The sequence below is a fragment of the Salmo salar genome, chromosome 09, assembly GCF_965601325.2.
Source record: "Salmo salar chromosome 09, fSalSal1, whole genome shotgun sequence".
NCBI classification, from domain to species: Eukaryota; Metazoa; Chordata; class Actinopteri; order Salmoniformes; family Salmonidae; genus Salmo; species Salmo salar.
In genome coordinates, this window is record NC_138299.1 from 148,522,097 (window position 1) to 148,548,919 (window position 26,823).

The window sequence follows — 26,823 nt, forward strand, 5'->3', positions numbered from 1 at the left end:
AGCAGTAGTAATAGTAGTAGTATTAATAGTAGCAGTAGTATTAGTAGTAGTCTTTTTTATAAATAAAAAATGTACGTAATTTACAGATGTTTTTATCCAGAGCGACTTACAGGAGCATTTAGGGTTACGTACCGTGCTCAAGGGCACATCGGCAGATTTTTCACCTAGTCTGCTCGGGGATACGAAGCAGCAACCTTTTGGTTACTGGCACAACATTCTTAAACACTAGGCTGCCTGCCCTGAACTGGATCAAAATGGAGTCAGCATTTATATTCCGCATTTAATTGTAGCACCATAAACTGACTATGTGTTTTTGTTTTCATCCTGTGCCTACAGTAAGTGAAGGTTGGCCTGACATCTTTTTCCTGTACCCGGTGCACATCTAAGCTAAAGCACAGCATGCACAAAGAAGACCTTCTACTGCTAAGTAGATATCGATGTTATGCATTACTGGAAGACTTGACAATGCGATTATTTGACTTGTGCTATTTGTCATCACCTCATACATACCTCATCTGTGTTTTGTGTCCCTTTAACTTCATCCTTGCAGCGGATGCTGTCCTACAGAGAGTCAAAGCGAATCTTAAAGCCAGAATGAAAAGCCGCTGTGAACACCTGTTTGAAGGCAACTCCAGAAATGAAACTCCTCTCAAAGATATTTACACAGAACTCTACATCACAGCAGGAGAGACGGAAGGGGTCTGTAATGAACGTGAGGTGTTGCAGATCAAGACAGCATCCAGAACATGCACATCAGAAGACACTCCTATCAATTGCAGCGACATCTTTAAACATTTACCTGGACAGAACAGAATAATCACAACAGTGATGACCAAGGGCATTGCTGGGATCGAAAAAACAGTCACAGTCCAGAAGTTCATCCTTCACTGGGCAGAAGGAAAAGCCAATCAGCATCTGGATTTTATATTTCTGCTTCCAATCCGGGAATTGAATTTGTTCAAAAAGCAGTCCAGTCTTCATAGCCTTCTGTGTGGCTTCTACCATGAACTTGGAGATATAGAGGATGCAAATAGAATTGCAGGTTGTCAAGTTCTGTTCATCTTCGATGGTCTGGATGAAAGCCGATTTGGACTTGATTTGAATCAAAAAGAAACATTGTTTGACATAGCAGAAGAACGCCCATTGATGTCCTATTGACAAATCTCATTAAGGGTAATCTGTCACCCAGAGCTAGCCTCTGGATAACCTCCCGACCAGCAGCAGCCAATAAAATCCCCAGGAAGAACATTACAAAGATGACAGAAGTGCGTGGGTTCAATGACTTGCAGGAGGAGGAGTACTTCAGGAAGAGATGTTGTTCGGATGCAAAGCTGGCCAACAGAATCATCTCACACATAAAGACAACAAGGAGCCTCAACACCATGTGCCACATTCCTGTCTTCTGCTGGATCACTGCTACAGTTCTATGGGAGAAGTTCAGAGATGACTGCAAAGAAATCCCTAAAACCCTTTCTGAGATGTATACACACTTTGTGCTCATTCAGACAAACCTGAAGAACCATAAGTACCATAACATCGAAGAGACAGATGCACGGAGGATCTTGAAATCAGATAAAGAAATCATTCTAAAGCTGGCCAAGCTAGCTTTTGAACACCTGAAGAAAAGCAATTTCATATTTTATGAGACAGATCTGAGAGAGTGTGGCATTGACATGAAAAAAGTTTCAGTGCAATCTGGATTGTGCACAGAAATCTTCAAACAAGAGGTTGGGCTCTACAGCAAGACAGTCTACTGCTTTTTGCATTTGACCATCCAGGAGTACTTTGCCGCACTGTATTTGCTCTACTGCTACACAACTGATGACATGGAGGTGCCGAAGTCTTTCCTCAATGAGACGTTGGATGAGGAAGACTCTCTGTTGAGCAAACACGTTGGATACCATTTAGATGCTTCACAGAGAGATGGGCCTGGAGAAAGTCTGGAGTCTGACCAATTGGAAGACTGTGAAGAAATCTCCACTCTGGAGGAAGAGCCTGAGGAACATTGTCTTTTGGATGATGAGGCTGTAGAAGGGTCTGACTGAGTCTTCAGAGCTGGTTCTACATGAAAAACCAGCCTTTCATGTGTTACTGAAGAGCGCAGTGCTCAATGCCTTGGAGCGTGAAACTGGACCTCTGGACATTATGCTCCGCTTCCTTCTTGGCCTCTCACTGGACTCCAATCAGATACTCCTACAAGACCTACTGCCAGAGATGGAGAGCTGTGCAGAGAGTGTTGAGGAAACCTAGAAATACATAAAGGAGATGCTGAGGTATTACAAATCCCCTGAGAGATGCATCAACCTTTTATTCTGCTTGGCTGAAATCAATGACGATACCCTTCTTACATTTACATTTAATTAAGTCATTTAGCAGACACTCTTATCCAGAGCGACTTACAAATTGGTGGATTCACCTTATGATATCCAGTGGAACAACCACTTTACAATAGTGCATCTAAATCTTTTAAAGGGGGGGGGGGGGGTTCAAGCATACTTGAGGCCAGGAAATCATGGAGGAAAAAAGCTCTCACCTGAATAATGCACAGCTCTGGCTTATGTACTAATGTCAGCTGGGATTCTGCATGAGTTTGACCCAAAGAAGTACAACACTTCTGAGGAGGGCCAATGGAGGATGATTCCAGTTGTGAAGTGCTGCATAAATGCCCAGTGAGTGTTAAGTAACTTTCACACATACCTGTACATTTGTACAGGAAGTAAGTTTGAATGTATACTCACTCTGTATTTACCCTGCCATTATAGACTTTCTAACTGGAACATCACAGAGAAATTGGGTGGAGTAGTGGCTCCAGTATGGATCTAATCTGTGCCGGGTTGAGTAGTCAACTCTGTAAACTGAAGATATTGAGGTGAGCAATTTTGTTTGTTCCACTTTTTGGTGTAACTATATGTAGTCTATTACTCATAATCTGACCATGATTTTTTGTCTCCATTTCCAAAGGCTAAATCGATGCAATCTAACAGCGGAATGCTGTTCAGCTTTGGAGTCTGCTCTTAGCTCAGACTCGTCACACCTGAGAGACCTGGACCTGAGTGACAATGATCTCCAGGATTCTGGTGTGAAACTGCCTCTCTGCTGGACTGCAGAAATTGGAAACATTGTGGTATGCCCTTTTGTTTTCAAAATCAGAAGAAAATTAAAATGAAAATAGATAAATAGTTTTGAAAATCAGTGGAATCATCACAGTTATATTAACGGATACCAGTCCAATTTTACTACACAGAAAGCAATCTCACAAATGGTTTGGTATTTAAACATTTGACCATTTCAAGATTTCTCTGACCTCTTGCAGGTTGTCATCCTGTGGCGTGACAAAGGAAGGTTGTACTTCTTTGGCTTCAGCTCTATGTTAAAATCTCTCAAACCTGAGAGAGCTGGACCTCAGTGAAAATGACCTGTATGATTCAGGTGTGAAGCTGCTGTCTGCTGTACTGGGGAATCCACATTGTAAACAAGAGACACTGAGGTAGTTACACTGAGGTAGTTAACTTATCACCCAATAAGAGATTATGAAATTACCATACACAGCACATTTCATTAGGTTATATTTAGAAATAGAAATAAATGATCCATTCACATATGTCAAATAAGCAGGTAGTTGTCTGCTTTTGAAATGGTGATGTCTTCTCTTTGGAGGCTGTATTGTCTCAGAGGAAGGATGTGCTTCTCTGACCACAGCTCTGAGGTCAAACTCCTCAAACCTGAGGGAGCTGGATCTGAGCTTAATCACCCAGGAGACACAGGAGTGAGACTGCTCTCTGCAGTACGGGAGGATCCACATTTCATACTAAAGTAAATCAAGTAACTTGAAAGTGCTCCTTAGTCCAAGGCTAGGCATAATCTGTGTGTGCAGGTTTCACTGAGTTACAGGCAGTCTTGTGTTGGTCACTAAATCACTGTTCCTCGGCTTCCCCAACAGTGTGGAACACACTGAAGAGTGCTACTTAAAATCAGGCCTGAAGAAGTGTACGTTTGACATTGTTAACTTATCCTCTTGTCTCCTATATGCATAAATGAATCTTGGCACGTCTACCCTCCTTCCTAACCTCAGTTCTTTCCTGCAGATGCCTGTGCACTCACACTGGACCCTAACACAATACAAAGAAAGCTGTCTCTGTCCAACAGCGGAAGAACTGTGATATGTGAGGCTGATGATCATCCGTACTGTCCTCACATCGAGAGATTTGATGACTGTCCTCAGGTGCTGTGTAGAGAGGGTCTGACTGGGCGCTGTTACTGGGAGGCTGAGTGGAGTGGGAGAGTGGTTAGTGTAAGTGTGGCATATAAAAACATGAGCAGGGTTGGAAAAGGACATGACTGTTTGCTCGGTTACAATGACAAATCCTGGAGCCTGAGACTCCTCAAACGCAGACTATATATCTGTCACAATAATACGAACAAGGTCATACCTGTCCCCTCTTCCTGTGCTGACAGAGTTGGGGTGTATCTGAACTCCTCACAAGGCACTCTATCCTTCTACCTAGTCTCCTCTGACACACATTCCACTCCACCTTCACTGAACCCCTCTATCCAGCATTTTCAGTCAATGACTATTCATCAGTGTCCATGTGCTAGGTCTACAATGAGGAGTAAAGGAGGGTGATGTTGAATGTTTACTAATAAACTGTTGTCATCCTGAGTCCATGACCGAGTCAAGACCATATCCTGTTCAAGGGTGATCAGTTGGCCCGAGAAAATACATGGAAATACGCAGTTCATATTTTCTATAATGGTTTGATATTTTTTCAGTATATTTAAAAAATTACAAACATTTCAGTGTTTCGAACGACCTCCATTCCTGAAGTGTTCGTATCTCTGAGGTCCTACTGTATTTATACTGTATATTTCTTATTCAATATAGGAAAGAGGAAGACTTTGTTTTACAGCTTCATGCTAGTTCTGTGAAAGTATGACCTATTCTGTATAATATATCATTGTGTTCAGATACAAGGGGAGCTTCTCTTTGTTTTGTTTCTTTACGTTGTTCTGTATTTTTATTTTTCAATAATGAAAATGGAAATTAAATCTATTAATTGTACTGTATGCATGATTGTGGTCTTATGTGTTATAATACACAATAAATATGATTTTTAACCAATAAAAAGTGATTTAATTTCTTAATCTCGTTACCTCAACATGTTTTGTACTTTCATCTCACCAATCCATCCACACTCACTCCCCTGAAGGGTGGAGAGCGAAAGAGGGAGAAGAGCATCAAAGGCAGGGCTCAGCAGGTCTTTTTCAGAGCTGATCTGATAGGTCAAAATACCAATTAGTGAAAAAGAATATCCGAATTGGGCTGCCTGTCTGAACACAGCCTAAGAGGTACACGAAACAGCACACACACAGAAGCACACACACAGAAGCCGACATATGAAGTCAGCCATGCTTGACTTGCACAGCACCATCTGTCTCCAACTTTTAATGAGACATGAGGAGACTAGAGCATAGGGAAGAGGCTGGATTCATTCAGGAAGACATCTTGTTTTTAGACTAGAGCCCTTTTCATTGCCTACTGGGTATTTTTGCCACATAGCAGATAGAGGAAGGAAGCAGATATATCCCCAACACACCCTTTGATCACAGACAAGAGGAAACAAAGTCATAGAAATCCCTGGCCTTTTTATCTGTTGTATTATACTTATTGGTTGGTTTGGCAACCGTGTGCTTTAGCAGAGAACTTCGCTTGACCCAGGGGTGCACACACTGCATTCAGAATTTGAAGGTTAAAATTGATTTGTTGACTTTGAGCTCTTGCAAAGAGGCCGTGTAATGTTAAGGTAAAAATGTGTGTTCTAGCGCCCTCTGCTGACCACTATACACAATGACATATGGCTGGTGGCAACAACTCGAGACAATACTCATTAATTTGCAAGTAAGAAAGTCATGTTTACTTTTTTGTGGTTAATTCAGCTGTTCAGAGAAGAGTAAAAGCAGCCATGTTGTAGTATTGTCAGTGCTATCTGGGATCCTTGACGTCCCTACCCTAAACTTAACCGTTTTAATGTTTTCTTTTTTAAATATTAAAACATACAATCTACCTGCAGTGAAGCCGCTCAACATTTACACTACATTCAGTCATCTAGCAGACTCCCATCCAGAACGACCTACAGGAGCAACCATGGTGAAACGCCCCGCCCAAGGGCACGTTGACAGATCTCCCACCAAGTCAAAACGGACCCGAACCAGAGACCTATCGGCCACCGGCCCAAGTTCCCAACCGCCATCTTAAATGTAAACTTCAATGTGGTTGGGATGTCCCAAGGGTCCCAGATAGCATGGACTGTTGTAGTACTCACATGCTACGGCTGTAGCCTCCTTTATGCCTGTTTTATAATACAGTATCAGGGTATTGTTAAAATAAGGAAAATATAATATAATAATTACATTATTAACATTGTATATAAAAATATTAACAAAGTATCGTGCAGATGCAGAAATACAGACCGGCAGACTCACCACCAGAACAGATTGATAGGTCCAGGTTAGTAGCCTAGTCCTGACTGAGGTGATAACTCCCTCCAAAACTCGGTCGACAGACAGACATTTGAGTGCTATTAGCTTCTGCAGCTAGCTAAAGTGTAACAGTGTAGGTTCCGTCCCTCTCTTCGCCCCAACCCGGGCTCGAACCAGGGACCCTTGCACACATCAACAACTGACACCCCACGAAGCATCGTTACCCATCGCGCCACAAAAGCCGCGGCCCTTGCAACGCAAGGGGCAACCCTACTTCAAGTCTCAGAGCGAGTGACGTCACCGATTGAAACGCTATTAGCGCGCACCACCGCTAACTAACTAGCCATTTCACATCGGTTACACTAGGCTATAAACCAATACCACGTCACATGGATTAGATTAACCTCCAGGTCAAGTCACCAGGCTATAGGCCTTGATATTATGCAGATACAGTAGCTACCACTTACTTTGCTGCTGTAAACTGTGTGTGGAAACATATGGCTTTTTTTTACAAAGCCACTTAAAAGTGGAGGACATGTTAGGCTGTGACCACATTGTGAGGGGAAGTCCTTTACAACAATGTCAAATGGATTGACTCTTTGTATAGGACCTTCATGGTAGACAGGGTTCCCCTGAGTGAAGGGATAGACTGACAATAGAGCCCCTTCTGGACTGGTTTTACAGAATTCTAATTCCTACTGTCCTACCATGATTAAATGTGTTTCACCATGATAATATCTTCTCTGACTACTGCACTCAAAGACAAAAACATCTTGCTTTATAATAGAAACTGCCTTGCTATCACAGTGGTTGCCTGTGAAATTGTGCAATATAACACAAATCCCCAAATAAGTATTCTCAATAGAAAATAAACAAATATTTGTTATTATTAAATTAAAATCTAAAATCTATATGTATGCTGGAACATTGTTACATCCGCTCTCTCAGCTCTCTCCACTGGCTTCCAGTCGAAGCTCGCATCCGCTACAAGACCATGGTGCTTGCCTACGGAGCTGTGAGGGGAACGGCACCTCCGTACCTTCAGGCTCTGATCAGGCCCTACACCCAAACAAGGGCACTCCGTTCATCCACCTCTGGCCTGCTCGCCTCCCTACCTCTGAGGAAGCACAGTTCCCGCTCAGCCCAGTCAAAACTGTTCGCTGCTCTGGCACCCCAATGGTGGAACAAGCTCCCTCACGACGCCAGGACAGCGGAGTCAATCACCACCTTCCGGAGACACCTGAAACCCCACCTCTTCAAGGAATACCTGGGATAGGATAAAGTAATCCTTCTAACCCCCCCCCCCCCCCCCCTTAAAAGATTTAGATGCACTATTGTAAAGTGGTTGTTCCACTGGATATTATAGGTGAATGCACCAATTTGTAAGTCGCTCTGGATAAGAGCGTCTGCTAAATGACTAAAATGTAAATGTAAAAATGTGGGAGGCAACCCATCTGCCGAGAGCAGGTATTCCCAAACTGGGGTACGCCCAATGCCGTTTTTTTAAATAATAATAATTTTTTTTTTTTAATTCTTCACATTTTCACAGTCCATTTATATTTTCCAACGGGGCGATAAATTGGGGTGAGTTTTTCTTTTTCTCACCTGAGTAGCCTCGTTTCACTGCCAAAAACAAAATGAAACCATCTAGTGTTCAGTGAAATAACAACACAATGTCAAATACAGGTAGCCTAGTCAAATAATTAACATCCAATCACATTAAATGTTACTCTCTCGTGGGAATTCCACTAACGCTCCGTATGTAGCCAAACGTATCTGCTGCTCATTCCGTTTGCTCTAAAATTGATAAATGGTTAAAAAAAAAAGTAAGGCCCGCGTCCATAGAAACACATACCAGCTCTACTGGTAGTACTGCTACAATCAGCAGTAGGTACACCTGCACCTGTCGACGACACAAGTTGTTCTGCTTCCACGAGCACATCCAATGCTAGCATCAATAATTATACATTTGTTGTTAGCCCAGCTAGCATGGACACTGACAGTTGTGAATCTGATGCAGCCGAAGAGCTACTCCCCCTTAACCGGGAAAGCACCTAACAACATTGATTTGGGGTTCACTTACATTGGGGAGTAGTGCCTTTCCTCAGCCACAGTGTGTTATAAACTCAGCAACAACAAAAAATGTCCTCTTACTGTCAACTGCGTTTATTTTCAGCAAATTTAACATGTGTAAATATTTGTATGAACATAAGACTCAACAACTGAGCCATAAACTGAACAAGTTTCACAGACATGTGACTCACAGAAATTGAATAATGTGTCCCTGAACAAAGGGGGGGGTCAAAATCAAAAGTAACAGTCAGTATCTGGTGTGGCCACCAGCTGCATTAAGTACTGCAGTGCATCTCCTCCTCATGGACTGCACCAGATTTGCCCCTGAACTCTTGTGTATTTTCTGCATTATGCAATGATATGGGCAGCGACCATGTAACGCTTCTACAACATGCATTGGTTATCAAGGGGAAAAGTATTGAGAAAAAAAATAGAATTGAGAGATGAGCTTAAAGTTTTCTTTACTGACCATAATTTTCACTTGTCTGACCGCTTGCATGATGACGAGTTTCTCACACGACTGGCCTGTCTGGGTGATGTTTTTCCTCGCCTGAATGATCTGAATCTAGGATTACAGGGACTCTCCGCAACAATATTCAATGTGCGGGACAAAATTGAGACTTTGATTAAGAAGTTGGAGCTTTTTTCTGTCTGCATTAACAAGGACAACACACAGGTCTTCACATCATTGTATGATTTTTTGTGTGCAAATGAACTCAAGCTTACGGACAAATGTGATATAGCGAAGCACCTGAGTGAGCTGGGTGCGCAATTACGCAGGTACTTTCCGAAACGCACGACACAAACAACTGGATTCGTTATCCCTTTCATGCCCTGCCTCCAGTCCACTTACCAATATCTGAACAAGAAATTTAATCAGAAGCCACTGGCAGATTTCTGGATAGGGCTGTGCTAAGAGTTTCTTGCCTTGGCAAATTGCGCTGTTAAGACACTGATGCCCTCTGTAACCATGTACCTATGTGAGAGGGAATTCTCAGCCCTCAATAGCATGAAAACTAAATACAGGCACAGACTGTGTGTGGAAAATGATTTCAGACAGACTCTCTCCAATACAACCCAACATCACAGAGTTATGTGCATCCTTTCAAGCACACCATTCTCATTAACCTGTGGTGAGTTATTCACAATGTTTGATGAACAAATAAGGTTTTATATGTAAGACGGCTAAATAAAGAGCAAAATTATTGATTCATATATTATTATTTGTGCCCCGGTCCTATAAGAGCTCTTTGTCACTTCCCACGAGTCAGATTGTGACAAAAACTCACACTCATTCTTATGTTTAATAAATGTATCGTATAGTGTATGTGTGGCAGGCTTTCAATGATGTCAAAAAAACATGAGAGTGCGCTGACCATGGTGCTAGAGGGGTACGCAGCTGGAGGTTGAATGTTTGAAGGGGTACGGGACTGTAAAAAGTTTGGAAACCACTGTTCTAGAAAATACATGGAAATACTCATTATTGTCCATAATGGTTTGAATCCCCCCCCCCCCCCCCCCCCCCCCCCTTCCAGTACATTTACAAATATTTCAGTGTTTTCAAACAACCACCATTCCCGAAGTGTTCATATCCCTGAGGTCCAAATGTATTTATACTGTATATTTCTTATTCAATATAGGAAAGAGGAAGACTTTGTTTTACAGCTTCATGCTAGTTCTGTGAAAGTATTCAGACCCCTTGACTTTTTCCACATTTTGTCATCAATCTACACACAATAACCCATAATGACGAAGAAGAAAACGTTATTTATTTTAGCAAATGTATTAAAAAGAAATGTAATTATAACATTTACATAAGTATTCAGACCCTTTACTCAATACTTTGTTGAAGCACCTTTGGCAGCGATTACAGCCTTGAGTCTTCTTGGGTATGACGCTACAGGCTTGGCACATCTGTATTTGGGGAGTTTTTCCCATTCTTCTCTGCAGATCTTCTCAAGCTCTGTCAGGTTGGATGGGGAGCGTCACTGCACAACTATTTTCAGGTCTCTCCAGAGATGTTCGATCGGGTTCAAGTCCAGTCACTGGCTGGGCCACTCAAGGTCATTGAGACTTGTCCCCAAGCCACTTCTGCGCTGTCATGGTTGTGTGCTTAGGGTCGTTGTCCTGTTGGAAGCTGAGCCTTCACCCCAGCCTAAGGTCCTGAGTGCTCTGGAGCAGGTTTTCGTCTAGGATCTCTCTGTACTTTGCTCCGTTCACCTTTCCCTCGATCCTGACTAGACTCCCAGTTCCTGCTGCTGAAAAACATCCCCACAGCATGATACTGCGACCATCATAGGAATGGTGCCAGGTTTCCTCCAGATGTGAAACGTATGAATACTTATGTAAAGGCACAAAGGCATCTGTTCTTTATTGTTAATAAATGTGCAAAAATGTCAAAAACCTGTTTTTGCTTAGTCATTGTGGTATTGTGTGTAAATTGAGTTTAAACAATTATTTTGTCAAATTTTAGAATAAGGCTATAATGTAACAAAATGTGGAAAAAGTCAAGGGGCCTGAACTTTCCGAATGCTCTGTTCTGTATGCTATGTTGTTGCGTTCCGATACAAGGGGAGCTTCTTCTTAATATTGTTCTCAGGTTTATTTTTATTTTGGAATATTAATGACAATGGAAATCCTATTAAAACTGTTATCAAACTCACTGTACACTGAACAAAAATAAAGCAACATGTAAAGTGTTTTCCCCATGTTTCATGAGCTGAAATAAAAGATCCCAGATGCATATCGGTATTCCCAGTCATGTGAAACCCATAGATTAGGGTCTAATGAATTTATTTAATTGACTGATTTCCTTATGAGTTGCTTCTGCAGTCAGCACACTGTCTAATTAGCGTAATAAAAAATAAATTGACATCAAAAGCCATCTGTTTAAGCTAGACTTGATTTTCCCCCCATGGCCTGCATCTCACTCCACCGCATCCGCCGATGTCGGCCTTCCACACCTGAGGTGGAAGGTGGCCGAGCTACACCCCGGAAATTGGTCTTCTCACGAAAACGCTTTGGGCAATAAACTACTAGTAAATACGTTACAAAAATATAAAATGTAACACATCAAATTTGATTGGTCACATACATGGTTAGCAGATGTCAATGCGAGTGTAGCGAAATGCTTGTCGTAAAGTGCTAGTCCCAAGTTTCATGAGATGAAATCAAAGATGGAAAACAGAAAGGAAAATGCCACACACTGCTGTTCCCAGGTGGTTTTATTTATAACAAACGTGTCGACCCTTAGGTCTTCATCAGGCACCCCAGAAATTTTCCATATGCACAAAAAGATTATTCTCTCAAATGTTGTGCACAAATTTGTTTACATCCCTGTTAGTGAGCATTTCTCCTTTGCCAAGATAATCCATCCACCTGACTGACTGACTGGTGTGGCATATCAAGAAGCTGATTAAACAGCATGATCATGACACAGGTGCACCTTGTGCTGGGGACAATAAAAGGCCACTCTAAAATATGCAGTTGTGTCACAACACAATGCCACAAATGTCTCAAATTGAGGAAGTGTTTAATTGACATGCTGACTGCAGGAATGTCTTCCAGAGATGTTGCCAGAGAATTATATGTTAATTTCTCTACCATAAGTCACCTTCATTTTAGAGAACTTGGCAGTATGTCCAACCCGCCTCACAACCGTAGACCACGTATAACGCCAGCCCAGGACCACCACATCCGGCTTATTCACCTGCAGGATTGTCTGAGACCAGCCACCAGGACAGCTGATGAAACTGATGAGTATTTCTGTCTATAATAAAGCTCTTTTGTGGGGAAAAACAAATTCTAATTTGCTGGACCTGGCTCCCCAGTGTGTGGGCCTATCCCCTTCCAGGCCCACCCATGACTGCACCTCTGCCCAGTTATGTGAAATCCATAGATCAGGGACTAATTATTTTGAATTGACTTGACTAATTTCCTTATATGAACTGTAACTCAATAAAATCTATGAAATTGTTCAATGTTGCATTTATATCCTTGTTCAGTATAATAGCTCACCCTTTTGTAAAGGAACACAGTTCAGGTTTAGTTTGTTCTCACTCAAGCGATGCTGCTCTCACTTCACCACCTGGATAAGTTGGAATAAAAGGAGAAAACAAATACAAACAGCGATATAATGGGACTGAAGATGTTTGCTCTAAGCATTTCTCTATGGAAATACTGAAGGGCTTGAGGGGTCATTGCTACAGCGACAAAAGACAAACGATTAGCACCACTGACATTACTTATGATCATTTGCTAATAACTTTTTAACCCTTTGGAGATTCTTGGTCTGTAATAGCAAATCACTGAGTAATTGCGCCTCATGGTGTTTGAGTGGAGGTGAGTTGCAGCTGATCCAGGGCCTTCAGGGAAGTGGAATGTATGAGTTCTTGGTTGTTCTGGTGTTCCAGTTTAATCCAACGTAAAAGATGAAGGTAGAAAAATGTGCATTGTTGTACAAACAAGCTGCTATGGTGTTACCAGATCATAAGAGTGGCATTTCCTGAATAAAAAAAACATTTTTTTTTTATTTTTTTTTAAAGAGTTAAAATGTTTTTATTCAGTCATTCATACATTGTCATAAATTCTTTTGGTATTTGACAATTGAAATTTGGTCTCTTGATTTATTCCATGAGCAAAAAGCTGAGAAAATCTTGTTCCAAATGTGAAATTTGAGATAGATTTAGGAATAGACTAAATACTGAATGACCCCATTGCATTTGATGGTATCTGGCAATTGAATAAAACAATTTTATTGAAACGGAATAAACATAAAAAGTTATGAATACAAACAGAGAAACTGCTATGGCTTCCCAAAGAAAACATAGGACGTTATTGTACCAGCAAAAAACAAAATCATTTACCTCTAGAAATGTTAGACACACTTTTAGGTAAAAGTGATGCGTGTTAAAACATACGTCCCATGTAACAGTAAGAAAGGATTCAGCAAAACAGTTACATTCACATCTATAGGCCAAAATACAATTCTAGCCAATCAAGCAGATTCTGGGGGTCTGACCACTTTTCTCTCTCAGTGATGTTTCTTTTCTTCGTGAGGGATGGAGAATAAAAAGTCAAAAGAATTGCAGCCAAATGTTTTTTCGGGGGGTATTTCTGTTGTTGTACTTTTCTCAAAAGCCTTTTTCATGTGTCTTCTTCATAACCTTAACCATAGTTACCGGAATAGTCGCCACCTTGCTGCTGGGTGATGGGCTGAGACCCCCAGTTCTGCTAGTTGGTCTGCCGGCGCTTTGAGTCAGGCTGGTTGAAGACGTCTGCCTTCCTCTTCCCGCCCCCATGGTTCCCCCTGGCTTTTCGGTTACCACGGCCCCTCTGTGGCTGGAAGGGTCCCCCACGGGCCCTTACTCTGCCATCCCTGGGCCCTCCAATGGGTGGACCCCTCTGCGCATAGCCCTGTGTGGGTGGTGGTCTGCGGGCCCTGGGTGGGGGTAGGCCTTCCCTGCTGGGCAGTCTGCCATGGCCCCTCATGCTGTACAAGTCCTCGTAACCGTAGTGGGGGTCCTCGTAACCATAGTGGGGGTCCTCGTAACCATAGTGGAGGTCCTCGTAACCATAGTGGAGGTCCTCGTAACCATAGTGGGGGTCCTCGTAACCTCTGCGGGGGTCGTGATAGTCAAAGCCGTAGTAGTCATCGTAGCTGTTGTAGTCTGGGGGATAGGCGGCATAGTCCCCGCCCCCTCGGCCACGGACCCTATCTGGTGGCGGTATGCGTGGCGGTGGGTGGTTGTAATCGGCATCATTCCTGCAGAAAACACATCAGCTTCAATGTAATCCCATGATGGGAGATCTACTCAACCAGATAATAGATATTAGTAAATCCCAGTCTCGCTGTGGCCTCACCTTCGGTTTCTGGTGGCCTGGCGCTGAGCATTTCGCGCTTTCTTCCTCTTTGCCATTCTTATCTCAATCTCCCCTCCCCCCAGCTCCTTCCCATTCATTTCTGCCATTGCCTAAGACAAACAGGAAAATTGTTACATAGCCGAAGCAAGGTAATCCCCCTCCCACAAAAAACTGAAAACAATGAATATGTTTTAATCCACCTTCACAGCTGAGTCCTTGTCTTCAAAGTGGACAAAGGCGTAGTCTTCTATCTTATTCAACCGGTCCACTTTGCCAAAGGCAGAGAAGGTCTTCTCCAGTAGCTCCTCTGTGACTGAGGAGGCCAGCTTCCTGACAAACAAGACCTTCACCTGCTGACTCACACGGACATCAAAGTTCAACTCAGTTCAGAAAAGTATAAATAAAAGCACAAGTTGAATAAAAGACAACAGAAGTGGAACACAGAGGGGGTAAAACAAATACAAGAGATGGGGAGAGAAAGACAGAGGTGTGAGAGAGCGAGTGAGATCCACAAAGTAAGAGATGAGACTCACCTGGGCCAAGGCACCCGCATTGCGCTCAGTGACCGGGTTGGCCCACTCCACAGTGACCGGGTTCCCCCACACCATCACCGTGTCACTCATGAGGCAGAGGCGGGCCTCGGCTGCAGACTTGTGGTCCTCGTACTCCAGGAAACAGAAGCCACGGTTCTTCTCCTTGTCATCCGTCTGGGGGTAGAGGATCACTTCCTGAAGACCCTCTGGAGGAAGAGAGTCACATCACTTATATCTGACCAATGATGACCCACAGAACATAAAACAATGTAAACAAAATTGGTCTGCACTTAACTGACCTGTGACTTTGCTGAAGTCCTCCAATATATTCTCTCTGGTCTTGTTCTTTGGGATTGATCCAACAAACAGGCGGTTGTTTGCTACGGATTTGCATACTCCAAGGAATTTCCTAGACCGGATTTCATAGTTGTCACACTGAAAACAAGAGTAGAGGAAAGATGGCTTTGTAAGGGTTGAAAAGGTAGCTGAAAGTGGTCCGACAACTGCTCCAATGAAATATGTATCACATTTTGGGTCGGTTTCTCAGACACAGATTAACTCTGGCCCTAGACTAAAAAGCACACCCAATGAAGATTCCCTATTGAAAGCGATTTTTAGTGAAGGACCAGGCTTAATCGGTGTCTGGGAAACAGCCCCTTGGTTCTTAGAAGATAAACTAAGACTATAGACTGGCTGCAGGGACTTACAAGTTTCACTGCCTCAGTTGCTGCATCCTTGCCGCAGAAGGTGATGAAGGCGTATCCCCGGTTCTGACCCGACAGGGGGTCCATCATTAACCTCAGGTCCCAGATTGGGCCCGCTTTCTCAAACAGAGGCACCAGCTCATCTTCATACAGGTCCCTGGGGATCTTTCCCACAAACACCTAAAGGCAGAAAACAGAGCCTGAGTGAGGGTTACACATTGTGATCGGGGAAGACTGCTGTAGTGTTGCTATAAACTTTTCTGTTGACATTCTTGGAGCCACAGTCTTGCAAACTCATTTATCATCTCTATATCAGTCAATGGCTTTGCCACGATGACCATGACCCTTTCAAATAAAGTTACTTGAAAATGAAGCAACTCCAGCAGCTTTACCTCAGTTCCCAACCCAGGTTGTGCTCCATTAAACACATCCTCTGGTGGAGGTCCTCCGTATTTCCTCTGTTCGGTGGTGATGTCCAGGGTGTATCCTGTCCGCTCCAGCAGAGCCTGGGGAACACATAGACATCAGCATAACCACTACATAACCTGAGCAGGTGTACAGACACACACAGGAAGTTCTATTGACGCAACTGAATGAATTTTCAAACTGCTGCATTTTACCTTGATCTTGGACTCAGCAGGACCCTTAGTGGATTCTTGTACTTTACTTCCTTGCTTTTCCCTCTGTCTGTACGTCTTCATAGCTGCACAAAGAAAAGCACTTTTGTTCTGGAAATTAAACCACAGCAGAATTGATTTATGTATTGGTGTTATGTGCAGAGGAAAAATGATAGACCCCTCAATGCCAACTTCTTAGACTCTTTCTAATGCATCATCATTTAAACTGACTTCCATTCATTCTCGTTCATTCAGCTCCCCCTGTAACTCACCTGCACATGAGATAGGTCACTTTCTTTGAACTGTGAGAGTACAGACAGCGCTCCCTCTTCATTGAATGCCCGCAGAGCATCGATGACCCCCTCTTCTAGGTCAGCGTACGCCAGCAACCCTGTGGGTACAAGACAGATTACTACTATTACAAACTGGCCTTTCATGGATCCTCGAGCAACATCATGTATCTTTAGAAAATAGATTAGACTCAGCCATTGTATGACAGATGACCCACCGGTTGAGAAGATGTTATCGAGACTCTCAGCCACGTTCTGCCGCAGTCCAGCATCCATGAGTGTCTGGTAGTTCTCTGTGTGCTCGCCTTCGGCCGCGACTTCAATAGGCTCATTTTCCTCCTTCATTGGGGCAGAACTATCGTTCACCTCGGCAGCAGCCATTCTCCTGGGAGAAAGGGGAATAGAGATAAGATAAAAGCAGAATTCCAGTTAAAATGTTGCTCATTAGAACATAATATTTGACATTCTAATCTAAAACACAATCATATTGTAGTGGAGAGGGTCGAAAGTTTTAAGTTCCTCGGAGTACACATCACGGAAAAACTGAAATGGTCCAACAACTAAGACAGCGTGGTGAAGAGGCGCAGCAGGAGGCTTAAGAAATTCGGCTTGTCACCAAAAACACTCCCAAACTTTTACAGATGCACAATCGCGAGCATCCTGTCGGGCTGTATCACCGCCTGGTACGGAAACTGTTCCGCCCACAACTGTAAGGCTCTCCAGGGGGTAGTGACGTCTGCACAACGCATCACCGGGGGCAAACTACCTGCCCTCCAGGACACCTACACCCCCCGATGTCACAGGAAGGCCAAAAAGATCATCAAGGACAACAACCACCCGAGCCACTGCCTGTTCACCCCGCTATCATCCAGAAGGCGAGGTCAGTACAGGTGCATCAAAGCTGTAACCGAGAGACTGAAAAACAGCTTCTATCTCAGTGTAAACAAGCGTAACGGAACGGTTGGTATCTTCTGGCAATCTTAACAGTTTGTATCTTTCAGATGGTAGCTAAAGATGTCGTAAATGCATCAGAAATGCTTAAACATTCATTTCAATGCGAACAACCGTGGTCTGCAATAAATACCTGGAGACAAGTTAAAGGTACGTTTATATCGGGGGAAAGCTAGCTACAGTAGTTAGTCAAGTAGTCAAGCCAAAGTACTGTAAGTAAAATGTTACGCTAAAGATGGCTTTGCGGTGTTTTTCTTGACTAAGCACCGTCCCGCCCCCTTCCAACAGCCAACGTTAGTTAGTTAAAGACTGGATTGTCACAATTTGGAACTTTCACATCCAACCAAATAATCGTTTTAGCGTTAGCAATACCAACATTAAAAAACACAACCTAGTATCAAGTTTCATATGCTTGGCTACGCAAATAGCTAGCTATCAGGGCTAACATTAGCTAGTTAAAGCCAAGGCCTGTTAGCTTGCTGGACACCTTTCAGAATTCGAATTAACCATCCGCCAAAAGAGGTCAACAATTAATAGTTAACAAACACTTACCTATCTTTTCCAGGAAAATAACAGTATCGTGAAATATTTTTTTTCAGCAATTACCCAGAAGAGTGATCCAATATGGTAGATATGAATAAGATGTTTGAGAAGAGTCGAAGCGAGAGGGATTACTTCTTCTTCGATGGGGTTTAACGGCGGTTGGCATCCAATGTTAATGGTGCATTACCGCCACCAGCTGGACGGGGTATTGAATAAGATACAACAACAAAAAATAAACATTCCGGGAAAGATGGAAAACGACATCATTCAAAATAAAACACATCAACTAAAAAAAGAAAACATCATACTTCTTCAATCACAGTCCACTTCAAAATACATCCCTACACAGGCTACATTCACCAACAGGATTTATTGCACCGCCTTGGCTGTGAAGACCCAAAAAACGTTCAGCAGCATTCACAGTTCTTCGCAAATTGTGCTGTACAGTTTGACCATTGCAATAAATAATACAAAGTTCACCTTTTTAACATGTAGCATTTCACTATCCCTCGGTTGATGAGAAACATTCACAGGTCGTGGTGGCTCTACTACCATTACTTTTTCCCCGCCACTCGTTCCTTCCAATTCTCTCACCGCCTCCAGATAGGAGACAGTCCTTACCCTTGCAACCTCATTCTCCTTCACCCTGACAAGGCACTCCAAAAATTCCGGCGCATGTTCACCTCCACAGTTTCAGCATTTCCCTTCATCTGGCATATGATATTCTTCCCTTCTGCACACACGACACAAGCACTAATCTTTTACATTAATGACACTGAAGGGGCTTGTGCACAAAAGCTCTTACAGGGTTTCTCATGAATCCTAACTTCATATGTTCATCAAAGAACAGTAGCATGGATGAAGTGAACTTCTTTTCTCTGTCCACCATACAGGTCAATCAACGTGCACCAACCACTCCATCGATGTCTTCAGTTATATCCTCTGCCTTTATTTCTTACACCACCCCAGAAATAATACCCTTGATAGGCGCCCTGCTACGAAAATCCATGCAGGAAACATTCCACTCCGCAGACACACAAAAAAATCGAAATGAGACCACTTCTTGTGACTCTCACCGACTCCACACTTTCTTCCAACACATTCCAGACTTTCCTGGAGACGTTAAACGGATTTCCAAGTAGCATTGATTCAAAACACTAACTCCAACTAAAAACAGGTCTAGCAGTTCCCTATTTTCCAACATAGCTTTACTGCTCGTTTCCCTTTTTCTTCGCCACTGTAACCCACTCATTCTCACTTTCTGTACTATTAGCTTCACTTGACTCACTAGCAGTTTCAAACAAAACCTCAATTTCCACCATCTTCCCGGGCCCCCAAAATCTGTCCGCGAAATAATTCTTCTTCTATGATATAATGGCAGTCCGCAAACAATCGTTTACGTAAATGCAGCCACCTACTGTGCTGGAATGTATGATCAATCATGATCTGCCCAATTCTGTACTACCATGAAAATAAAAACAAATAAATCCCTACTAAGGTATACTACACCCTCCCCAATGCCATTAAACATTATCATGCTGAAACACTCCACCCTTAGGATTTTCAGCATGCCAAAAACCATTTCAACAGTAACATCTGTTACCGCAATCTCTCTTTTGCGGTCTCCACAATAACCTTCATTTCTGCTTTCCACAACCCGAGTCGTATTGATAACCTTACCAATAAAAGCTATTCAGTCAACTTAACTCATTATCAAAGTGTCCTTTGACACTGCACATTAATGAGAACACGATTTCTGAACAGACCTCCAAACCATGCCAGGACCAGCAGAAACACAAGCCCCAACATTAGGTCCACTTACTACAGGAGCAGCCATGGAAGCTCCATCATTCCACACTGTAGTTTCACCAATCTGTCTTACAGCCTCTGCATACGATAGATCATTACTAATTATATATCTCTGAGCCTCTCTCTGCACCTGGCATCCACCAAATGCTGCACCATGTCCCCCCCCCCACAATTACAACACGTAACCTTCACATTGCTCCCATATTCACCGTAAGCATGTTCCCCTCCACATCTCTTCCTTCCTTTACAATGAACAGCTACATGTCCCATTCTTTGGCATTTAAAACACTGCAATGGGGATGGGACACGTTCTCTGACATTGAAACTAAGGAATCTTATCTGTACTTTCCCAGGCATAACCTTCTCAAACTTCAGAAGCACTGATAGGCTTTCACTTCTTTGAACTAGTCCCTTCCTGTACTCCGTGTTCACCCATGACTGCGTGACCAATCACGCCTCCAACACCATTCTTAAGTTTGCTGACGACACAACAGTGGTAGGCCTGATCACCGACAACGATGAGACAGCCTATAGGGAGGAGGTCAGAGACCTGGCAGTGTTGTGCCAGGACAACAAACTCTCCCTCAATGTGAGCAAGACAAAGGAGCTGATCGTAGACTACAGGAAAAGGTCTGAACAGGCCCGGGGTTGCAGGGGAGCGGGTCGAGAGTATCAAGTTCCTTGGTGTCCACATCACCAACAAACTATCATGGTCCAAACACACCAAGACAGTCGTGAAGAGGGCACGACAACACCTTTTCCCCCTCAGGAGACTGAAAAGATTTGGAATGGGTCCCCAGTTCCTCAAAAAGTCCTACAGCTGCACCATCGAGAGCATCCTGACCGGTTGCATCACCGCCTGGTATGGCAACTGCTCGGCATCTGACCGTAAGACGCTACAGAAGGTAGTGTGTATGGCCCAGTACATCACTGGGGCAAAGCTTCCTGCAATCTAGGACCTACTGTATATACTAGGCAGTGTCAGAGGAAACCAGTCACCCAAGTCATAGACTGTTCTCTCTGCTACCGCACGGCAAGCGGTACCAGAACGCCAAGTCTAGGTCCAAAAGGCTCCTTAACAGCTTCTACCCCCAAGCCATAAGACTGCTGAACAATGAATCAAATGGTCACCCAGACTATTTACATTGACACCCCCCACCCCACCATTTGTTTTTAGACTGCTGCTACGCACTGTTTATTATCTAAGCATAGTCACTTTACCCCTACCTACATGTACAAATTACCACGACTAACCTGTACCCCCGCACATTGACTCAGTACAGGTACCCCTTGTATATGGCCTCGTTATAGTTATTTTATTGTGTTACTTGTTATTTAAAAAAAATTCTGTAGTTTATTTTGTAAATATTTTCTTAACTCTAGTCCTTGAACTGCGTTGTTGATTAAGGGCTTGTAAGTAAGCATTTCACGGTAAGGTCTACACCAGTTGTATTGGGCGCATGTGACAAATTACATTCGATTTTACATATTGTTTCAGCACAGCTGTTGCTACACCAACTTCTTCTCCATTTCCAAGTGTTAGCTTTGGGGATGACCAGTGAAATATACCTGCTGGATGCATGCTATGGGTGAGTGTTGCTATGGTGACCAGTGAGCTGAGATAAGGCAGGGCTTTACCTAGCAAAGACTTCTAGATGACCTGGAGCCAGTTGGTTTTTATTTTTATTTTCCTTTATTTAACTAGGCAAGTCAGTTAAGAACAAATTCTTATTATCAATGACGGCCTAGGAACAGTGGGTGAACTGCCTTGTTCAGGGGCAGAACGACAGATTTTTACCTTGTCAGCTTGGGATTCGATCTTGCAACCTTTCAGTTACAAGTCCAACGCTCTAACCACTAGGCTATCTGCCGTCCGTTTGGCGACGGATATGTAGTGAGGGCCAGCCAACGAGAGCATACAGGTCGCAGTGGTGGGGCTTTGGTGACAAAATGGATGGCACTGTGATAGATAGTCAGTTTTACGATGGTATGTTTGGCAGCATGAGTGAAGGAGGCTTTGTTGCGAAGTAGGAAGCCGATTCTAGATTTAATTTGGGATTGGAGATGCTTAATGTGAGTCTGGAAGGAGAGTTTAGTCTAACCAGACACCTAGGTATTTGTAGTTGTACACATATTCTAGGTCAGAACCGTCCAGAGTAGTGATGCTAGTCGGGCGGGAGGGTATGGGCAGCAATCGGTTGAAGAGCACGCAGTTAGTTTTACTAGCATTTAAAAGCAGTTGGAGGCCACGGAAGGATTGTTGTATGGCGTTGAAGCTCGTTTAGCACAGTGTCCAAAGAAGGGCCAGATGTATACAGAATAGTTTCCTCTGCGTAGAGGTGGATCAGGGAATCACCAGCAGCAAGAGTGCCATCAATGATATATACAGAGAAAAGAGTCGGCCAGAGAATTGAACCCTGTGGCACCCCCATAGAGACTGCCAGAGGTCCGGACAACAGGCCCTCCAATCTGACACACTGAACTCTATCTAAAAAATAGTTGGTGAACCAGGCAAGGCAGTCATTTGAGAAGCCAAGGCTATTGAGTCTGCCGATAAGAATGCAGTGATTTACAGAGTCGAAAGCCTTGGCCAGGTCGATGAAGATGGCTGCACAGTACTGTCTTTTATCGATGGTGGCTTCTCACCGCCATTTCCGACTCCTCGGCTTGAGCAGTCACCTTGTCCATCAAAGACTGTAATGTTCTAAAGACAGTTTTCAGAAACTGGATGTGACGACCCACAAAATACTTATTCTTGTGTGATTTTTAATTTTATTTATTTTCCCCCCTTTCCCCTCCAATTTCGTGATATCCAATTGGTAGTTGCAGTCTTGTCCCATCACTGCAACTCCCGTACGGACTCGGGAGAGGCAAAGGTCGAGAGCCATGCGTCCCCCGAAACACGACCCTGCCAAGCCGCACTGCTTCTTGACACACTGCTCGCTTAACCCGGAAGTCAGCCACACCAATGTGTCAGAGGATGCGCCTGGCCCACCACATGAGTCACTACGATGCTGGGAAATTGTGCGCCACTTCATGGGTCTCCCGGTTGCGGCCGGCTGCGAAAAAGCCCAGGATCGAACCCGGATCTGTAGCGACGCCTCTAACACAACTCTGACCCGTGTCACCTCGACCTGCCTCTCTCGCACCGGACAATTCCGATTCCCAGCAACATGGGCACCCCTACAGTTGACACACACAACTCGTTCCACCGAAACGACACATTCCTCTGTCCCATGCCGTCCTGCACACTTCTCACATCTTGGAATCTCCCTCCTACACACTGCTGCAACATGATCATATATGTGCCACCTGAAACACAGCAGTGGGTTCAGCACAAAAACTCTAACAGGATAACTGACACTGTATATCCTAAAATGACTTTGTCAGGTAAAGACTGATTAAAAACTCAAAGGACAGACAGTGTCTCCTTTGTTTCACCCACTCGCCACCGGGTCTGCGTCGTACCAAACGACGGGCGTCACAAACACTGGGAATCATGAACTTCAACTGATCCATACTTAACACTCCCCGAGAAAACACTCCTTTCAATGGTGCCCTGTTCCTAAGAGCAACGCAAGAAACAGATATTGACCTGAGTTGTGTGGCATAGAGCACCAGCTCCCTCTTGGCAGAAGAAATACAAAAAAAACATCACAAGTCTACTTTGGGTTACTGATTTAACAGTACCCAACTTCTTTCCCACACAACGTGATACCACATATGAATCAGCCAAAAGGCAAGGATCCACTTTCTCCAAGAATCTTACTCCCACTGGGCCAAAATAATCTTTATCATAACCATCGGGACAAGACTCTGGGATTTTCAGCACACTTGCCACTTAGGTAATTCCCCCTTACTCTCATCGACCTCTCCATCTGCACAATAGGACCATGCCTTATTTAGTGCTTTTTTTACGCTTTACGGTCGCCATCTTCTTCCCTGTGTGTCGACCATACTTATAATGCCGTCCTCATGGACATTGCCCATAGCCTCGGCTCCGTCCTCGGTCAAAAAATGCACCTAGCTCACGAAATTAAGACCACAAAGTAAATCCTTTTTGTATGGAGGTCAATGAGAATTGTTTTCTTCTTCTGTATAATAGCGGACTGCAAACAAGCATTAGAGGTGCATGCCGCGACCTGCTGCACAGTGGTAAACTATAGAAAAAAATATCCATTCTAGGAAAGGGGGAAAAACAATACAAAATACTAAAATAGACACACAAAAAAGCACCCCACTCCTTCAGTCATATTCCAAAACAAGTCCCATCCCTGTGCAGAAGCAGGGCCCCGTGAGGACAGAAACATCCTTTGACAGGATTTCTTGCAAATTCTTTCTGATTTCTTCTTCGTTTGTGCAGTTCATGACCATAGTAATAAATTATACAAAGTCCACCTTTTTCACGTTATATATCAGGATCCATTGATTGCCGAAAAACCTTCACTGGTGCAGTCTCCTCTTCACTGGTGCAGTCTCCACTCTTCTCAACACTTCCAGATAGGAAACAAACTGCAGTCATTATTATCACAACCTCTGTCTCCTTCACCCTAACAGGGTAATCCAGGGACTCGGTGCATGTTCGCCACCACAGCCTAACAGGGTAATCCAGGGACTCGGTGCATGTTCGCCACCACAGCCTAACAGGGTAATCCAGGGACTCGGTGCATGTTCGCCACCACAGCCTAACAGGGTAATCCAGGGACTCGGTGCATGTTCGCCACCACAGTTGCAGCATGTAACCTCAGCTGGCATACGATATTCTTCCCGTCTGCATACACTTGATACATGCCCAAATATTTTGCATGTATTAACACTGGAGGGGCTTGTGCAAAAAGCCTAGCTTTACATGAAAAGGGAGAGACTTAGCCAAAAAAAGAAATATAATATGGACGAAGTGGGTCAGGCAATGTGCACCAATCACTTCACCTACTTCCTCAGGTATATCATCTGCATCCATTTCATGCGCAACCCCACAGATAACCCCCTTGATAGGCGCCATGCTTCAGGAAATCCATGCACAAATCATTCCATTCAAAAATCTTTTTGGTGGCATAATGCACACTTCTTCTGTTGCGCGGACACAACAAATCTGAATAAGACCAGCTTGTGACTCTCACCGACCCCACCTCACCCAACGGATCTATGACACTCCTCGTGACTTCAAACGGATCCCCCAGGTAACATTGCTCAAACCTCTCACTCCGACTAAACTAATCTAGGGATTTCTTAGTTTCCATCACAACTTTACTTATTTTGTTTCCATTTTGTTTTTCACGAATGTAGCCCCCTCGTTCTCGCTGTCTGGTGAGTGTCAATTTGCAACTTGAGACATTTGATAGAATTAAGCACCGCACGTTTAAGACATTTACCCATTGTTCTCCCTTTTTACGTCTGGTCTTAACAAGAGATGGGTCACCGTTGTTTGATACTGTTTTCCTTGGTTTATTTGGTGTGGGCTGTGGGGCTAGTTTGGTTAATAAACCGGGAATTCATATACACTATCCCGTCTGGACATTTGTTCATTTATGTTCTAGCCAGGTCATTACAGTATGTTTACGTAGCGCCATAATACCATAGAAGTAGAAGAATGGCCCCACCTAATCGGTCATGGCTAAAAGGGATACAGCTTTTGTTGTTGCATTTCAGCTAACCCTAACCCTTTTTCTAAATGTAACATAATTCTCCTAACCTGCTACGTTAGTTCTACTAACCTGCTGTTTAAGTTCTCTAACCTGCTCCAAAATTCAAAACTGACAAAAGATGTATCCCATCTAGTCAAAAGCCACATGATCTCACATCCTCCAGCCTGCCTTCCATCTTTGAAGACAGAAAATCTGTGCAACATCAGAATCTGTATCACAAAGAGATTTGATGAGTGTCCACAGGTGCTGTGTAGAAATGGTCTGACTGGGCGCTGTTCCTGGGAAGCTGAGCGTAGTGGGAAAGGGTTTCATGTAATTGTGGCATATAAAGACATAAGCAGAGTTGGTAAAGGCCGTAACTGTTTGCTTGCTTACAATAACAAATTCTGGCGTCTGAGACTCATCAAACTGGCACAATAATGAGAGTAGTCATACCTGTGCCCTCTTCCTGTGCTGACAGAGTTGGGGTGTATCTGAACTCCTCACAAGGCACTCTATCCTTCTACCTAGTCTCCGCTTACACACATTCCACTCCACCTTCACTGAACCCCTCTATCCAGCATTTTCAGTCAATGACTATTCATAAAATGCGTATTTCCATGTAACGGTTTGAACATTTCAGTGTTCTGAATGACCTCCATTCTCAACATGTTTGTGTCTCTGAGGTCACGTTTTTAATCCCAAACCACCACACCTCTAACCCCAGCAGGTATTGGGATAGAGAGACAGGGCACACAGAGATAGAAGTCGAAATACGAAGTCAGCCATGCTTGACTTGCAACGCACCATCTGTCTCCCTCCAACTTTTAATGAGACACCAGGAAGAGAGATGAGACTTCAGCATAGGGAAGAGGCTGGATTAATTCAAACAGACATCTTGTTAGACTACAGCTCTTCTCCAATGTAATGGTCTGTGTATTTTTGCCGCATAGTGGATAGATAAAAGGAAGAAGGGGTATTGTGTGAGGTGCTGGAGTCTCGGCTTAACCTATATTTCCCACTGCAACACCAGAGCGATTTGATTTGTACTTCTAACCCCTTTTAAACATTGTGTTTGAGCTACATACTTCTGGGTTGTACCTTTGGATTCATCCATTTCTTCTGCACCAACTTTGTCAGTGTGATTAACAGGGCCGGGCTAGAGCGGTGTTTGTGAGACAAAGGTGGATCCCGAAGGGCTGGACATTCAGATAAATGAAAGGCAGAAATTAAAAGCAGTTTTGTTGGGGTCAGGTTTAATAACCTTTTCGATGCTCTTACATTTATGGATAGCTGCTCATTAAAAAACACCAATCTACACAGAGGATTCACCAGTCTCA

The 26,823-nt window shown here is 43.6% G+C and overlaps 2 protein-coding genes across 5 annotated transcripts; one reads left to right on the forward strand and one right to left on the reverse strand.

Moving 5' to 3' along the window:
• Nucleotides 1-271: 271 nt before the first annotated feature.
• Nucleotides 272-2,477, forward strand: LOC106613151 (protein NLRC3). Its single transcript, XM_014215138.3, is given in 2 exon segments — nt 272-1,138; nt 1,141-2,477. Coding segments are annotated over 2 exon segments (1,644 nt in total). The 5' UTR covers nt 272-399; the 3' UTR covers nt 2,046-2,477.
• A 10,803-nt stretch (nt 2,478-13,280) lies between these two features.
• Nucleotides 13,281-18,224, reverse strand: LOC106613149 (heterogeneous nuclear ribonucleoprotein R). 4 transcript variants are annotated; one of them, XM_014215125.3, is made up of 11 exons: nt 18,060-18,224; nt 16,775-16,941; nt 16,539-16,657; nt 16,270-16,377; nt 16,042-16,155; nt 15,653-15,829; nt 15,245-15,380; nt 14,946-15,151; nt 14,613-14,762; nt 14,413-14,522; nt 13,281-14,314 (listed from the first exon to the last, which is right to left on the reverse strand). In XM_014215125.3, exons 2-11 carry the CDS (start codon nt 16,935-16,937, stop codon nt 13,783-13,785), a joined length of 1,815 nt encoding a protein of 604 aa, XP_014070600.1. In that variant the 5' UTR covers nt 16,938-16,941; nt 18,060-18,224; the 3' UTR covers nt 13,281-13,782. The 4 variants fall into 4 exon arrangements, with proteins under 4 accessions (XP_014070600.1, XP_014070597.1, XP_014070598.1 ...); XM_014215122.3 differs by having other exon boundaries at nt 14,613-14,765; XM_014215123.2 differs by having other exon boundaries at nt 14,613-14,765; nt 18,114-18,223.
• Between the last annotated feature and the right edge of the window lie 8,599 nt (nt 18,225-26,823).

Excerpts from the sequence above, each read along its gene's own strand:
- LOC106613149 (XM_014215122.3), bottom strand. The coding sequence starts at position 16,937 with ATGGCTGCTGCCGAGGTGAACGATAGTTCTGCCCCAATGAAGGAGGAA. Across the intron at positions 14,766-14,945 it reads ATGCGGGTGCCTTGGCCCAG|CAGGTGAAGGTCTTGTTTGT; the intron begins GTGAGTCTCATC and ends CGTGTGAGTCAG. Across the intron at positions 14,523-14,612 it reads ACAAGGACTCAGCTGTGAAG|GCAATGGCAGAAATGAATGG; the intron begins GTGGATTAAAAC and ends TGTTTGTCTTAG.